General features: G+C 40.5%; 1 protein-coding gene across 1 annotated transcript in view; it reads right to left on the bottom strand.

Annotated features, from left to right (window-relative positions):
* LOC137619535 (small ribosomal subunit protein mS39) overlaps positions 1-18,554 on the bottom strand; it is a 99,623-nt gene that overhangs the window by 41,382 nt on the left and 39,687 nt on the right. Inside the window, exons 7-10 of the mRNA XM_068349623.1 lie at positions 9,680-9,814; positions 6,792-6,993; positions 1,087-1,214; positions 560-651 (exon numbers count right to left, since the gene is read on the bottom strand). Of these exons, the coding sequence (XP_068205724.1) occupies positions 560-651; positions 1,087-1,214; positions 6,792-6,993; positions 9,680-9,814 (557 nt within the window). The remainder of the gene's footprint in view (positions 1-559; positions 652-1,086; positions 1,215-6,791; positions 6,994-9,679; positions 9,815-18,554) is intronic.

Raw genomic sequence — 18,554 nt, 5'->3', positions numbered from 1 at the left:
ATGTAAAAAGGTCACGATTCGTAGATACTGTGGCCTGGTAGGGTTAATCAAAATAAGAGAGGTCTATCATACATACATATACCAAGGCACTTCCCCCAATTTTGGGGGGTAGCCGACATCAACAAATGAAAAAAAAATAAAAAAAAATAAAAGGGGACCTCTCCTCTCTACGTTCCTCCCAGCCTGACAAGGGACTCAACCGAGTTTGGCTGGTACTGCTAGGGTGCCACAGCCCACCCTCCCCCGTTATCCACCACAAATGAAGCTTCATAATGCTGAATCCCCTACTGCTGCTACCTCCACGGTCACCTAAGGCACCGGAGGAAGCAGCAGGGCCTACCGGAACTGCGTCACAATCGCTCGCCATTCATTCCTATTCCTAGCACGCTCTCTTGCCTCTCTCACCCAGAGCTTTCTTCACTCCATCCATCCACCCAAACCTTGGCCTTCCTCTTGTACTTCTCCCATCAACTCTTGCATTCATCACCTTCTCTGGCAGACAGCCATTTTCCATATTCTAACAATAATATATAATAGGGGAAACAAAGTACAAACTTACTGATAAATGGATTCCTTGTAAGAGTCGCCAATAAGATTGTAATTGTCTCCGGTGTGCAATACCTCATTAACGCGGTGAGCAACCGAAAAATTCTGAAATAAAGTTTTCAATTTAGAATATGAACATTTCACGAATACCACACAATAGAATACGTAATTTTCATCTGTAATATTATAAGGTGTTATTAAAAAAAAAATTGAAAACAGTCCCATTTCATGACTCGGTTACATAAAATATGAAACCTCGCGTGGGAGAAGAACCTACACAGAGTACATTAAAATAATAATACCTGCACATGTATATAACTCAATAAGGGTCATTTTGATATCATACATAGGTCGTAAGAAGACATTAGTGTAATTTACTGGGTTTTTTATTTATTTCATACTTTGCTCTAAAAACAAATAACCCTCTACTCAAAACTTACCAAGAAAGCATTACAGCCAAAGTAAATTAAGTTGTTCTTATGTACAGATATTGATACATAATATTCTTTCAAAATGAGTGAAAAAAATATATTGAGTTACCTTCAAGTGATTACAACAAACATCCATTGCTGTGACAAAGAAAAAGGTGTCTTTTATATCTTGAATTTCAAACTTTTTCCCTTCGATTTGATCCAAGATGCTGATCAGCATGTTGCTAACAGGTCCTCCTGTAAATGGGTTATACTATCATTAGAGAGAAGTTTATGGATATATCCCACCACCAAATAATGTGCACACTTTACTTGATTTTGTGTAAGAAAATATATTCCTTACTTACTACTTACGACTTCTCATTCCCGAAGAAGACAATACAATAAAAAATATATAACAATATTTATATTCGACATACAACACTAGGCAAAAATATCAGGGATTTCAGATGAAATCCCTAAAACCCCAAAAACCATTCTTACCTATGAAACATATTTAAAATACAGTACAGTAAATCTATTAAGCTTTCATCATTGTATGTTAGATAAATCATTCATATAACACTTCAGAACTGCATAAACCATGAACATAATACTGTACTAGAAACTCTCCTTTCAATAAGAATACATCATATAAGACACATTAATACAAAAACATCATTCTCTGAAAGTTAATAGCCGGCACACCTCTCGACGTAAAATCACAGAAGACATCTGTATCATCGGTATTGCTCCCAATAGTAGATAAATAAGAATATGAATCTGAAGAGGGAAAATCCCACCCTCAAAACCAGCCAGGAGTTTCTCTGCTTACTGCACACACTACATATAATACGAACTTTCAAGTACTTCACCTGTCCCCAGGGGTTAATTCAAAGTGAGGTTCCATTACTAAAGCCTTAACCCTGGAAAGGTATGATGGGTCGTATGCGACCCCTACAGCATTTTCAAAACCTGTTTTTTCCCCATAAATCATCAGCTGTCTCGAATATGGAAGTGATCGACCTGCAAGGGGTGACTAGTCTACATGCCATTGTCTGCTTTAGGACTTATTTTCGTCTAACTTCCCTCCTTCCCCGTTTTTTTACCCCCCCAGGGATCGACCTCGACCCTGACATACCTTTATAGGGGTAAGTGATCAAACAGCAAAGTTATTACATAATTATAAATTGTCGAAGTGTTGATACTTGTTTGGTTCTTTATAGTTGGAAAGTGTGGATGGATGGTGTGTCTACCACTTGCATGACATTGGTTTTAGCTTAGATGCCATATATTGCCATGAGGTCCATTTTCCCTCAAATGCTAATTTCTGAATTTTTTTTATTTTTTGCAAATTTCATTTTTTTCTATTTATTTTGAATTTATCTTCAATAATGGCCAGCAGGCAGTATTCCCTCGGCATGGATGTCATCAACACACTTCTAATGGAGTTAAAAAGAGATGTTGATGATTATATGGAGTTTGCAACCCCATTCTTCATTTCAAGAGGTAGATTGGGCTGTAAGAGTTGTTGCGGTCTGCGGCCATTTTGTTGACATACCCGAAAGGTAAGTTGGCATATCTCTATATATTCTTGTTCTGTATAGAATTCGTGATATTTTGGTATATTTTAATGCATAAATATCATATTTTATAGGAGATACAATGATTTTCATAAGAAATTTACATTGTGAAACTAGGCCGTCAAAAAATGACCTTTAGATTTCACCCCTGATATAACAGTAAATTACATCTTAGTGCACATTTTATTATGTATTTCTGTTCTAGGATAATATGAGTTTATTCTATAAAAAAATTAGCCTCTTCCTATTTCATTTGGGTACCCAAAAAATTCATGAAATTTGGACAAATTTTTTTGGCCAAAAAAAGTTACCCTTTTTTTTTCTCATTTCAGATCTTGACTTCTATGGGTCCAACTCATTTCCAGCAATTACACGCTGTTGCTTAGCCATCTAAGAAGGTGTCCCTAAAGGGATTTATGTGTATATGTATATTTCTATTTTTTGTGAATATTTACGTCGTCTTTTTTTTGTATACTTAAATTCTTAATATATTTCCAATAAATGGTTATTTTGTAGATGGGTATCATTTATATTTTCAGTAGTTTTTAGCATTCTTTGAAGTATTTTTAGCAAGTCAAACAATACAGATTGATGTATAACTAAATTTTTCCTGAATTTTTTTCGGAGTCGGGGTCGCGTGCGACCGAGTATACCCTTAAAGGGGTGTCCGAGGAGCGTACCTATCCAGGGTTAATAAGAACGGAGGTAGCACTCCTGGAGAGAGACGCCCTGGCACCCTTATCCCACAAAACAAATTAAGACACTTCCAAATACTATCCACCTTGTCTAAATAAACCCCCACTGCCATTATAGAACAAAGAAACTATTCTTTAAAGCACAACCCACCCTCCTGTCTTATGAGAGGATATAGAAAAAACCTGGAAGACTCTCAGCTTTGAAATCATCCTTGGCAAGAGACAAAATCCTTTCGTACACAGCGAAATCCGTATCCTTTGAAATTGCCTGTAATTGACCAATACATTTAACCGAAAGCAAAGCCAACAGATACAGAGTTTTGGTAGTAAGATCCTTGAAAGACAAGCCTTCCAAAGGCTCAAAATATTGACTTTTCAAATACAGTAAAACCATATCTAAATTCCAATGAACTGTCATAGTAACCAGTGATTTCCCAACAGTAAAAGATTCTAGCACATTCGCAATAATTCCGGAAGATGATAAATCCAATTCAAAATGTGAGAACAATATTAAGCATGAACCCATAACCTTAACCCTTTTACCCCCAGGCTATTTAGAACTTTCCAACCCTTAACCACCAGGGGTTATTTTTTTTCAAGCACATTTTGCAGTACAGTGAACCCTCGCTACTTCGCGGTTCGACCATCGCGGATTCACCACTTCGCGGATTTTTTCCATAACCCATATATATACAGTAACATATATATATATACAGTATATATATATATATATATATATATATATATATATATATATGTATGCATGTATTTATGTATGTGTATACATATAAGTATATATATATTTATATATATATATATATATATATATATATATATATGTATGTATGCATGTATTTATGTATATGTGTATACATATAAGTATATATATATATATATATATATATATATATATATATATATATATATATATATATATATATATATACACACACATATATATATATATATATATATATATATATATATATATATATATATATATATATATATATATACACATATATATATATATATATATATATATATATATATATATATATATATATCTAAAGTAGGAAGATGTGATGTTCTAAGGGAATACTATGGGAAATATGTCTGGGTAATAAGCAAAGCTCTACCTCCAGTTTGTTTCTTCATTATGATCAGAGATAAATGTAAACAAAACATTGGTTGCCATTTTTTATCGTGCTTTTTAGCGTGTTTAGGAAGCGCATGATATAAAATTGCCTTTAATATTTGTGCCTGTTTTAGTTTAGGGTACTGTAGTACATGCATTAAGTGTTCTGTACATTAAAGGGTAGTTTGTTAACAGTACTACGTACAAGGGAAGGTTTTAAAAGTCTGAATATACATGTTGAATAAATAGGTAAATATGGTGTCACTACTTCGCGGATTTTCACCTATCGCGGCCGCGTCTGGAACCTATCTACCGCGATAAACGAGGGTTCACTGTACATTTTTTTTAAATTGCTCTAACAGCCTTAATTTTCGTCATAGAGAGGTCAGGTTGGTCTCATTCTTTTGGAAAATGCCTGAAGTTTCATAAAAAATTATCAAAAATATGCAAAAAAAAAAATGTAAATAGCAGTTTTTTGCAAGGACGTACCGGTATGTCCATGGGGGTAAAGGGATGAGTTTTGTTAAACGTACCAGAACGTCCTTTGGGGGTAAAAGGGTTAATAGTTGAAATAAAGATTTTCTTATTGTAAACAGCAAATTCATGCTGAACTGTTTATTGAAGTTTGGCTTCTATCATCAGTTTTTACTACAGTATTTCAACTTTTTTCTCTCTAAATTACATTCTATGCCTGTCAAAACAAACTGTCTGGATCTTCATAAAATATTGATCTTTGAGGCTTTACTGTATGGTGGTTCCAGATCCACAAAATGAATTGAAAATGAAAAATATCGTATCACATAGATGCATACGGCAAGATAGGTACATTAACCTAAGAAAACGTTGAGTTGTTATCAATCAAAGCCTATCTGGATATACTGCATATTGAACTAATTGCTAGATAAAATGTAGGATAAGATTAAGGTATTGCCTACTAAAATGCTATTAACCCTTTTACCCCCAATGGACGTACTGGTACATTTCACCAAACTCATCCCTTTACACCCATGGACGTACTGGTACGTCCTTGCAAAAAACTGCTATTTACATTTTTTTTTGCATATTTTTGATAATTTAATGAGAAACTTCAGGCATTTTCCAAAAGAATGAGACCAACCTGACCTCTCTATGACAAAAATTAAGGCTGTTAGAGCAATTTAGAAAATATATATTGCAAAATGTGCTTGGAAAAAAAAAAAAAAGCCTGGGGGTTAGGGGTTGGAAAGTTCCAAATAGCCAGAGGGTAAAAGGGTTAAGAAGAATACTGGAAATACTTCTGTAAGTAATTATGGCAGTAGATTAAATATTTGGAGTAAATTGTTGGGAAAGCGGACTGTCAACAAATGCTGCATTTATAAGCCCAGCAAGGGAAATAAAATATCCCTGATACAGAAAGTCCTCAACTTGCAAACTCAATAGGTTCCAAGAAGCTGTTTAAAAATTGAATCTTGTTAAATTTTGGTAAAATTCTGGCCTAGGGTAGGCTTCACCTAACTCACGTGCCTGCGATTTTCAGCAGTAAAAGTCAATATATACTGTAGTACCGTTCCATATTGCAAATGTTGTTTTGCTTACCGAGGTATGAAAGAAGACGAAGAGATAAAAGACTAGATGTAGAGTGACAAGAGGCAAGCTTGAATATAGTAAGTCACAAAAATGGAAAAGAATGAAATTAAATCATATATTGTTTAACCCTTTTACCCCCAGGCTATTTGGAACTTTCTAACCCTTAACCCCCTGGGATTATTTTTTTTTCAAGCACATTTTGCAGTATATATTTTCTAAATTGCTCTAACAGCCTTAATTTTCGTCACAAAGAGGTCAGGTTGGTCTCATTCTCTTGGAAAATGCCTGAAGTTTCTCAAAAAAATTATCAAAAATATGCAAAAAAAAAATGTAAATAGCAGTTTTTTGCAAGGACATACCGGTACGTCCATGGGGGTAAAGGGATGAGTTTTGTGAAACATACCAGTACGTCTTTGGGGGTAAAAGGGTTAATAACAGTACTGTATTTCACTATGAACTTTGGATACAATATCTGAGATTTAAGATTTCACTTGGATTTGTGTTTGTAAGTTAGGAAACGTATTAAAAATAGGAATGAATGGCGAGCGATTGCGACGCCGTTCCGGTAGGCCCTGCTGCTTCCTCCGGTCACCTTGGATGACCGCGGGGGTAGCCGCAGTAGGGGATTCAGCTTATGAAGCTTCATCTGTGATGAATAACAGGGGAGGGTGGGCTGTGGCATCCTAGCAGTACCAGCCGAACTTGGTTGAGTCCCTCGTCAGGATAAGTCCCCCCCCATTTTTTTTTATGTGGGCTACCCCCCAAAATTAGGGGAAGTGCCTTGGTATATAGATAGATAAAAGTTAGGGACCTTCTTACAATAATATAACTAACAATACAAACAAAGACTTACGCTCTCTACAGTGGATAAGAAGAAGGTAGTAGTAAGTGGCGAGAGAAGGTTTGATTCCCAGACTGCAAAACTCAGAATACACTTGGAGAGATATGTCACGAGTATGACGCCATCCTGCTGACTGAACTAATGCCTCCAGAGTGCTGTTAAGAGTACCAAGATTTGGAGTAACACCTTTTTCGGCCATAGTTTTCATTATATCCTGAAAGAAACCAACACCAAAGATAATTGTATTTTACTTCACTAAGTTCGCACCTAAATTGATCAAGTGTCAGGCACAGAGGAGCTGGGCAACCTACAAAACAAGCACCTGAATTTTAAAATGCTGATAAATTTTTCATTCACATTTTCAAGCCCCAATAACAACTATATACTGCCTTTTACACTTTCATAATACAGTTTACAAAAAATCACAGAGTATATACTGTACATACAAGGAAAACTGAACTAGGCAATACATCAGTTGACTTCTACCTAAATCAAAATTATACTACAAACAGGTCTTGGTATTATGCTGTAGTTCATTTTCTGAATAAAAGAAAACCTTCCACTAACTTATTTAAAAAAATAGTAATACAAAAAACAAATGACAATGAAATGAAAAAGATACGCCAGCTCACATTCTTCTAACTTTCTCCTGATTACCCGAGAGATGACATGAAGGATTTGTTCTTCAATTTCTTTCATCACAGACGTGGGTAGGTTGGTGTATAAACACTACTGGTCCTCATTAGTTAACTAAAATACTCTTAGTGGATTGTCTTAATGGCCAACAGCTCCCAAGATTTCAAGACTTTTAGAACTATTTAAAATTACCATCTATTTTCAATCTTAATTTTTCCCTTTTTCTCCTTTATCATATTCTCTTTCCATAAAGAGAATACAAAGCTTATGCTTTCAATTACATTTGTAATTATCAAACCAGATAATGGTGAGGGCTGATTGTAGGCTATATTATAGCATTACCTGAATATCCAGGAGGATAAAACCAAACCTAAAAGACGAGAGCTATTCTAAAATCTTCTCTGCCTCAAAAGATCTTATTTGACGGGTTAGAATCGAGAGAGTTCTCAGATCCACAGATCTGATTGTGAACAGGCTCCAGGGCTTAAATAGCCAGATCTGGCCAGGGCACCTCCATTCTCCAACCCTTACCCAAGGCCCTCAAGTAGAAAAGTTGAGATGTGAGCGACCAACAACGACAATGCTCTCCCAAGGGGACAGGTTTCTCCAACAGGATGCACATTAATTTTTTACGACAATAAAAATTAAGCCTTCTGGTGTGGATACTTTAAAGGAAGAGTGCATAAGCATGAAATCAAATATTGTACAAGGATAATCTTTCAGTAACAGGTTTTTTACTGTAATGTATGTATAAAATTTGAGTTATATGGCCCAGCACTGGGTCAGGGGAGGGAACTTAGCTACAAAATGCAACTGGGGGAAGCCCTACAGTTGCAATAAGAGGTAAAAGTTATACAGTATAGAGGTTCGCGAGCATGGAGGAATAAATGAAGTGGGAACAGCAAGATTAACCCCTAAGGTACACTAATGGCAATAAACTATTGTGAGGCTTTACTATAATGTGATGACTGTACCGATTATGCTACTCTATTCATATCCGTAAAGCTGGCTGTGCACTTGTAAAGCCCAGTTATACAGTTTACAGCACAACCCAAAAGCATAAATAAATAAGAGTACAAAAGTTTCCATGATGATTGTTGCCTGGAAATTTCAAAGCATAATGAGTGATGATCAATCCTTGACCCTTTTACCCCCAGGCTATTTGGAACTTTCCAACCCTTTACCCCTAGGCATATTTTTTTTCCAAGCACATTTTGCAATATATATTTTTTAAATTGCTCTAACAGCCTTAATTTTCGTCATAGAGAGGTCAGGTTGGTCTCATTCTTTTGGAAAATGCCTGAAGTTTCTCATAAAATTATAAAAAATATGCAAAAAGAAATGTAAATAGCAGTTTTTTGCAAGGACGTACCAGTACGTCCATGGGGGTAAAGGGATGAGTTTTGTGAAACGTACCAGTACGTCCTTTGTGGGTAAAAGAGTTAAGGAAAACAATTTATAAAGATATGATACTCAGTTGATGTCTCACAGGATGTAGATACAGGAGAGGGGGTTCCCAGCCCCCTCGTCCCGTCCCTTTTAGTCGCCTCTTACGACACGCAGGATAACGTTGGCGCTATTCTAATTTCTTATATTGCCCCCGTGGCCACAGGGGGCAATGGAAAATGGCTGTCTGCTAAAGAAGGTGATGAATGCAAGAGTTGATGGGAGAAGTACAAGAGGATGGCCAAGGTTTGGGTGGATGGATGGAGTGAAGGAAGCTCTGGGTGATAGGAGGATAGATGTGAGAGAGGTAAGAGAGCGTGCTAAAAATAGGAATGAATGGCGAGCGATTGTAACGCAGTTCCGGTAGGCCCTGCTGCTTCCTCCGATGCCTTAGATGACCGCGGAGGTAGCAGCTTCATCTGTGGTGGATAATGTGGGAGGGTTGGCTGTGGCACCCTAGCAGTACCTGCTGAACTCGGTTGAGTCCCTTGATAGGCTGGAGGAACATAGAGAGTAGAGGTCCCCTTTTTTGCTTTGTTTCATTTGTTGATGTCGGCTAACCCCCAAAATTGGGGGAAGTGCCTTGGTATATGTATGTATGTATGATACTCAGACATTCATTAGTTAATAATACAGTAATGGGATTGTTGTTTATGATAAAACCAAACTGCTAAATTTACTGATCACTGTCAATAATCTTTCATATGAAAAGTAATTCACGTTAAAATCAGTCTCCCTCGCATAAACATACAAAACTGGCTCAGCTTTAAAATCCAAAGCATACCAGTTCTTGGAAGCAAGAGGGCGACGTAACTTACCTTCGTCAGTTGCCAACGTAAATCTGAACTTTCCCGCAGAAATGGTGCAATCCGAAGAACGTGGTTATAGGTATCTGTGTCGAGTGGAATCCCTTTGTCCTGTGCTTCCTGGTAAAGTTGCCATGCTCTATCAATCTGAGAATATAGAAAAATAGAGTACAGTAGGGTTCCGAATTATGCGAGAATTTGGTCGATTAATGACCTCTTGTAAATGGAAAATCGCGAATTTTGAAACACACAACTAACAGAAATAATTCCATTGCGGCCATGGCAACCAGCAATTTGCCTATTCAAATGTGTTTACTACCCATTTCCAATACTTTCTTTGTACTATACTGTATTTCTTTATAATATCAAATTGTTCTTGTAAATAAATAAAACATTTAATATACTTCAAAGTTCTAATAACTTGAAAAATGGTTAAAATTACAACCAGGATAGGTGTAAACACCATATATTTCCCGTTATAACACAACCCAAAATACAGACAAATTTTAATGTTTGTCATATCTATTGTATAATACAACTGGTGAATAGTAAAACCATCACTCTATAGACTAGCTTGTTGTATGATTGAAAATCCAGAATTATCAAAATAAAGGCGATTTTATATCATGCGTTTCCTAAACACGCTAAAAAGCACAATAGAAAACGACAACCAATGTTTTGTTTACGTTTATCTCTGATCACAACGAAGAAACAGACGCACTTATACATCTGTGTTTTTGAATTGACAGCAATTTTACCAAGTATAGATTATATGTTGAATTTGTTTTTACCAATGTTCTAATTATTTTTTATTAGAACTTTCAAATAAATGAAATGAATGCCATTTATGAAATGTTTTTCTCTATGATGCCGCCTGAAACGGAAACCTTCCATTTGTTTACGCTCCATCTTCGATCATAATAAACAAACGAATGCATTAAACACACATGATCTAAGTCATAACTAATGATATTACAAACATTTAGTAAACATTATGTTATTACAAATATTTTACTTACCGTATCCATATAAATTCCTAAATTCGTAGCAAAGCTGGAAATTTTTTTTCCTTATGCGTTTAATCCACAATAGCAAACTGCCGCTAATGACAGAGTGATAACTTACGATAATTCTAAACTGTTACGAAAGATAATTGTCCTTTCCATATCCAAAATACTTTTCCTAACTTCAGTTATAAGTCAACTTGTACCCACCTCAATTATGTATCCATATGCAAAAAAGGTAAAAGAAGAAAGTACTAGGCATATTTTTAGTCACCGAACAATTAGGTTACCGCTATAACGTTCGATGTGAGAGAGAGAGAGAGAGAGAGAGAGAGAGAGAGAGAGAGAGAGAGAGAGAGAGAGAGAGAGAGAGAGAGAGAGAGAGAGAGAGAGAGAGATGGTTTTAAAGTACTAAACAATAAATATGATAGGTTATAACACATTAGTGTTTATGTAATATTAACTGTATAGATGGTTTGAATAAGTTAAGAAATGGTGTAAACAATTCTTTGTTATTGTATTCGCGCGGAAGCTAGACATCAGCTGATGTGATCACAGCCAAAAGTAAAACAAAAAGAAGTCAGCAATACTCGATTTTTAAAACACACCCGAAATTTAACAACATAAGTACATGTTTTATTATAGCGCAATTGACATTTAAAGAGTAAAAATTTTCTGGAATAGAATGGTGTTTCCTAAAAAATAGTGGTTTGCGGACAAAATCGGTTACCGTATTTTAAGCTATGATTGAAATGGATGTATACACGGTAAAATTTTTTCGTTTTGTATTTAATAGACACTTCAAGAAAACCGATTTTGGTTTCTTCATCTATTTGTAAGTATTGTATAACGAGAGAGAGAGAGAGAGAGAGAGAGAGAGAGAGAGAGAGAGAGAGAGAGAGAGAGAGAGATCAGCTGTTGTAATTGAATGTCGTGTTTTTGTTTCGTGTACCCCCTGAAGCGAGGAATTGATCGCCACAACTAACAATATTCATGTTAATTTCATTCTTAAACTCAAGTTGCCATATGTGAACTATGGTTTTATTTCTTACGGAGAGAGAGAGAGAGAGAGAGAGAGAGAGAGAGAGAGAGAGAGAAAGAGAGAGAGATTTCTGCCATCAAATCTCTCTCTCTCTCTCTCTCTCTCTCTCTCTCTCTCTCTCTCTCTCTCTCTCTCTCTAGATTTTATTTTACCGTCTACTCTACAAAACCAATGTTTGCAAATCAAATGTATACTGTTTAAAATATGACAAAATATTGACGACTCGTTACCGAAGTTTAGGCTATTCGCTGCCGATAAACACAAAATATTGACGACTCGTTACCGAAGTTTAGGCTATTCACTGCCGATAAACGAACCCAGTCTACTCGTGAAAACCTTGAACGCCCAGAGGGAAAAATAAGGCTTTTAAATATACTGTACTAAACAAAAATAGTGCTTTAATATATCATCATTAACGCTACCATTACAATTATCGTAAGGTTGGAGAAAGATAAAGATTGCCGAGAACGTAACCACATTTTTGTTTACATTTTGTCAGCTGGACTCGCACAGTTAACAGTTGATTTCATTGTTGATGTGGAATTTTATCCTTAAATAGGCTATTCATTATGAAATTATGTTAATGAAAATGTTATTTTTATTAGTAAAATAAATTTTTGAATATACTTACCCGATAATCATGTAGCTGTCAACTCCGTTGCCCGACAGAATTCTATGGAGGGATACGCCAGCTATCACAATACTAGAAGGGGGTGTACTTACCAGCGCCACCTGTGGCCAGGTACTCAAGTACTTCTTGTTGACACCTCCTCAATTATTCCTCGGTCCACTGGTTCTCTCTGGGGAGGAAGGGAGGGTCGATTAAATCATGATTATCGGGTAAGTATATTCAAAAATTTATTTTACTAATAAAAATAACATTTTTCAATATTAAACTTACCCGATAATCATGTAGCTGATTCACACCCAGGGAGGTGGGTGAAAACCAGTGTACATGATTAAAGGATAGCTAAGTATCCCATATTTCATATAACAGTTATCTCAAATAACAATGAAATAATAAGTACCTGGTAAGGAAGTCGAATAGAACCGTTACTCTGCCTCTTTTTTAAAGTTCGTCTTCCTTACTGAGCGCAGCGTTCCTCTTGGAGGCTGAATCAACCCAAAGGTGCCAAAGTACACGGGGTTGCAACCCCTACTAAAGGACCTCTACCAAACCTTTAACCCAGGCGCTTCTCAAGAATGAATAGACCACCCGCCAAATCAACAGGATGCGGAAGGCTTCTTAGCCTACTGTAACAACCATAAAAACAACAATAAAAGTATTCAAGAGAAAGGTTAAAAAAGGTTATGGGATTAAGGGAATGTAGTGGCTGAGCCCTCACCTACTACTGCACTCGCTGCTACGAATGGTCCCAGGGTGTAGCAGTTCTCGTAAAGAGACTGGACATCTTTCAGATAAAATGATGCAAACACTGACTTGCTCCTCCAATAGGTTGCATCCATTATGCTCTGCAGAGAACGGTTTTTATTAAAGGCCATCGAAGTAGCTACGGCTCTTACTTCGTGGGTCCTTACCTTCAGCAATGCAAGGTCTTCCTCCTTTAAGTGAGAATGTGCTTCTCTGATCAGAAGCCTTATATAATACGAAAGTCCATTCTTGGACATGGGCCTCGAAGGTTTCTTGATGGCACACCATAAAGCTTCTGACTGTCCTCGAATAGGTTTAGACCTCTTAAGATAATATTTGAGAGCTCTGACAGGGCAAAGAACTCTCTCTAGTTCGTTACCTACCATGTTAGAGAGGCTAGGTATTTCAAACGATCTAGGCCAAGGACGTGAAGGAAGCTCGTTCTTTGCTAGGAATCCAAGCTGAAAAGAACATGTTGCAGATTCGGTTGTGAAACCAATGTTCTTGCTGAAGGCATGAACCTCACTGACTCTCTTAGCTGTTGCAAGGCAGACGAGAAAAAGAGTCTTGAGGGTAAGGTCCTTGAAGGAAGCTGACTGGAGAGGTTCGAACCTAGATGACATAAGGAACCTTAAGACTACGTCTAGATTCCAGCCTGGAGTGGAAAGACGGCGTTCTTTAGACGTCTCAAAAGACTTAAGAATGTCTTGAAGGTCCTTGTTGGAAGACAGGTCCAAACCTCTGTGGCGGAGAACTGAAGCCAACATACTCCTATATCCTTTAATCGTAGGTGCTGAAAGGGATCTCTCATTCCTAAGATGTAGAAGGAAGTCAGCTATTTGGGTCACAGAGGTATTGGTAGAGGATATTGAATTGGCTCTACACCAGCTTCGGAAGACCTCCCACTTAGACTGGTAGACTCTACGAGTGGAAACCCTTCTTGCTCTGGCAATCGCACTGGCTGCCTCCTTCGAAAAGCCTCTAGCTCTAGCGAATCTTTCGACAGTCTGAAGGCAGTCAGCCGAAGAGCGTGGAGGTTTGGGTGCAACCTGTCTACGTGAGGTTGACGTAGAAAGTCCACTCTTAGAGGTAGAGTCCTGGGGAAGTCGACTAGCCATTGAAGTACCTCTGTGAACCATTCTCTTGCAGGCCAAAGGGGAGCAACCAGCGTCAGCCGTGTCCCTTCGTGCGAGACGAATTTCTGCAGAACTTTGTTTATTATCTTGAACGGTGGGAATGCGTACAGGTCGAGATGGGACCAGTTCAGTAGAAAAGCATCCACATGAACTGCTGCAGGGTCTGGAACAGGGGAACAGTACAGCGGAAGTCTCTTGGTTATGGAGGTGGCAAACAGATCTATGGTAGGTTGACCCCACAAGGTCCAAAGTCTGTTGCACACACTCTTGTGGAGGGTCCATTCCGTGGGAATGACCTGATTCCTTCTGCTTAGGCGATCTGCTGAGACGTTCATATCGCCCTGAATGAACCTCGTGACCAGAGTGAGGTTTAGACCTCTTGACCAAATGAGGAGGTCCCTTGCGATCTCGTATAGGCTCCTCGAATGGGTCCCTCCTTGCTTGGAGATGTAAGCCAAGGCTGTGGTATTGTCTGAGTTCACCTCCACCACTTTGCCTAGCAGGAGGGACTTGAAGTTCAACAGGGCTAGATGAACTGCTAGCAGCTCCTTGCAGTTGATGTGGAGTAATCCTTGTTCCTCGTTCCACGTTCCCGAGCATTCCCGTCCGTCCAAGGTAGCACCCCAGCCCGAGTCCGATGCATCTGAGAAGAGATGAAGATTGGGGGTCTGAATGGCCAACGATAGACCCTCCCTGAGAAGGAGGTTGTGCTTCCACCACAGGAGAGTGGTCTTCATCTCTTGGTTGATAGGGATAGAGACTGCTTCGAGAGTCGAACCCTTGTCCCAATGAGCTGCAAGATGGAATTGAAGAGGGCGGAGGTGGAGTCTCCCTAGTTCGACAAACAGGGCCAGTGATGAGAGGGTCCCTGTGAGACTCATCCACTGTCTCACTGAGCAACTGCTCCTCTTCAGCATGCTCATGATGCACTCTAGGGCCTGGCTTATCCTGGGGGCCGATGGAAAAGCCCGAAAATCCTGACTCCGAATCTCCATTCCCAGGTACACAATGGATTGGGAGGGAATGAGTTGAGACTTCTCTATGTTGACTAATAGACCTAGGTCTCTGATTAAGTCTAAAGTCCAATTGAGATTCTCCAGACAACGACGACTCGTGGAGGCTCTCAACAGCCAGTCGTCTAAGTAGAGGGAGGCTCTGATGTTCGACAAGTGTAGGAATTTTGCTATATTCCTCATCAGATGAGTAAAGACCATAGGAGCTGTGCTTAGGCCAAAACACAGGGCTTGGAATTGGTAGACAACCTTTCCAAAAACGAATCTCAGGAAAGGTTGGGAGTCTGGATGAATAGGAACGTGAAAGTATGCATCTTTCAAGTCCAACGAGACCATCCAGTCCTCCTGTCTGACCGCTGCTAAGACCGACTTCGTCGTCTCCATCGTGAACGTCTGCTTGGTGACATACTCGTTGAGAGCGCTGACGTCCAGCACCGGTCTCCAACCTCCTGTCTTCTTGGCCACAAGAAAGAGACGGTTGTAGAAGCCCGGGGATTGATGGTCCCGGACTATAACCACTGCCTTCTTCTGCACAAGTAGCGACACCTCCTGGTGCAATGCTAGCCTCTTGTCCTCTTCTTTGTAGTTGGGAGAGAGGTTGATGGGCGATGTGGTCAGAGGTGGTTTGAGGCAGAATGGAATCCTGTAACCGTTCCTCAGCCAACTGACAGACTGGGCGTCTGCACCTCTCTTCTCCCAGGCTCGCCAGAAGATCTTGAGTCTGGCTCCTACTGCTGTCTGGAGATGCGGAGAGTCAGTTTTTTCCCTTAGATGTCCTGGATCCTTTCCTAGACTTGCTCCTGTGAGAGTCTGGACGGGAGCTTCCTCGGCTGGGGGCTCTACCACGAAAGGGCGGTATGAACCTCGTAGCAGGGGTATCAGCCACTGGGGAGCGATAAGTCTTGGGGACTGAGGTAGCAACCTTAGACTTACGAGCCGATGAGGCTACAAGATCGTGTGTATCCTTTTGTATCAGGGCAGCAGACAAGTCCTTAACCAGCTCTTCGGGGAAGAGGAACTTCGAGAGCGGAGCAAAAAGGAGTTGTGACCGTTGGCAAGGTGTAATGCTGGCGGAAAGGAAGGTACACAGTTGTTCCCTTTTCTTCAAAACCCCTGATACAAACATCGACGCAAGCTCACCCGAACCATCCCTAATGGCCTTATCCATGCAGGACATTAAAAGCATGGCAGAATCTTTGTCCGCAGGAGAGGTCTTCTTGCTGAGGGCCCCCAGGCACCAGTCTAGAAAGTTGAACATTTCAAATGCTCTAAACATTCCTTTCAGTAAGTGATCCAGGTCTGAGAAGGTCCAACAAACCTTAGAGCGCCTCATTGCAGTTCTCCGAGGCGAGTCTACCAGACTTGAGAAGTCAGCCTGGGCAGAGGCAGGTACTCCCAAGCCTGGTGCTTCTCCTGTGGCATACCAAACGCTCGCTTTCGAAGTGAGCTTCGTTGGAGGGAACATGAAAGAAGTCTTGCCAAGGTGTTGCTTAGACTGCAGCCACTCCCCTAAGATCCTTAATGCCCTCTTAGAGGACCTAGCTAGGACTAGCTTAGTATAGGTGGACTTAGCTTGTTGTACGCCCAGCGAAAACTCAGATGGCGGAGAGCGGGGAATAGCAGAGACAAAGTGGTCTGGGTAAACCTCCCTAAGTAGAGCCAAGACCTTACGAAAATCAATAGACTGTGGAGAAAGCTTGGATTCATCCACGTCTGATGAGGGATCCAGGTGTGCCTCCTCATCATCCGAAGCCTCATCAGCAGAGTGTAGCGAAGCGATCGGACAAGAATGCTGAACTGCAGAGTCAGAACGAGAAGGAACAATATTAGTGGTTTCCTCTTCAAGTGACTGTTGAGGGAAAACCTGAGGCTCAGACTGCAAAGGCTGAATAGCAGACGAAGCAGAAGGAAGGCGCATGGGTGGAGGAGGCTGACTCCTAGCATGAGCGGTTGAACCCAAGGATTGCGCTTGCTGAGCGGTTGGTGGAAGCGGAGTAGCAAGTTCCTGTTCCTGTGGTGTGAGCGGAGCGTAATGAGGTTGAGGCTGCGCAGAACAAGGTAAATGTCTCGCAAGCTGAGGCTCCTGAGGCACAAGGCCAAGGTGTAGTGGAGCTTGCCTTGTGGATGGTTGAACTCGCTGCAGCGAGAGCTGAGGAGACTGACTCATGGACGGGAGAGGTTGTTGTACCTCAGCCAAGAGTTGCACCACTGGTGGAGCAGCAAAGGGAGGCGGAGGAAGAGAGGTATAATCCTCCTGATCCCATAGCAAAGGTTGCCTTAAAGAAGGCGGAGGCTGAACACCACTGGGAACAGCAAACTCAGACCGTGGCTCAACATCGTACGCCTGGCAGGTGGTACTGCGATCAGGCGGAGCAAGCGCAGGCGGAGCGAGCGCAGGCGAAGCGAGCGCAGGCGGAGGGAGTGTAGGCGGAGGCGGAGGAGCAACACTCTCAGCCCGACACTCACGCATCAAGTCCGAAAGCTGTGCTTGCATGGACTGTAGTAGAGTCCACTTAGGGTCGACAGTCGAGCTCTGTTGTGGCAGAACCTTACTCCTCAATGACTGCAACCTGGGTGAGCGCTCGCGGACTGGACTCTGCATTTAAGTGGTCTCGAGACCTGAGACCAACGTTTCTTCCCTGACAGATGATCAGCGGACGAGAAAAAGACGGGCTCAATCGTCTGCGGGTGGGAGTGACGGTCTTTGGAAGACACGCCCGCAACCACCGAGGAAACTTCTGTGCGCCTAACAAGGCCTGCCGAACCCTTATGCCCTTCGACATTGCTTCTCCCCTGGGCATGGGAGCTTGCAAGAGGTCCCGGACTGGGAGGACGACTGGCTCGCACAGAAGAATCCTCACGCAACACACTGGCACTGACACTAGCACTTGGCACTGCACTGACACTAGCACTCGTCACAGCACTGGCACTAACTCCACCCACTGCACTCTTGACCTTAAGTTCCTTAACTTCGGCCATCAGAGACTTATGGTCACTTACCACTGACTCTACTTTATCGCCTAAGGCCTGAATAGCACGCAAAACAACAGACATATCAGGCGGAGGGCAAACAGTAGGTACGGGGGTAGCCACTACAGGGGTAGGAAAAGGTAGGGGATCATGAGGTGAGGAAAACATTGAAGAGTGAGAAGAACTCCTCCTAACTCTACCTCTCTCTAACTTAGATGAATATTTTAAAAGACGGACAAATTCCAGTTCCGAAAGTCCGGCGCATTCCTCACATCGATTTTCTAACTGACAGGGCCTGTCCCTACAGTCAGAACAAGCCGTGTGAGGATCTACCGAGGCCTTCGGAATAC

Source organism: Palaemon carinicauda, chromosome 26 (assembly GCF_036898095.1).
Source record: "Palaemon carinicauda isolate YSFRI2023 chromosome 26, ASM3689809v2, whole genome shotgun sequence".
Taxonomy (NCBI): Eukaryota; Metazoa; Arthropoda; class Malacostraca; order Decapoda; family Palaemonidae; genus Palaemon; species Palaemon carinicauda.
The sequence above is the reverse complement of the archived record's forward strand: the minus strand, read 5'-3'. Positions and strand labels throughout refer to the sequence as shown.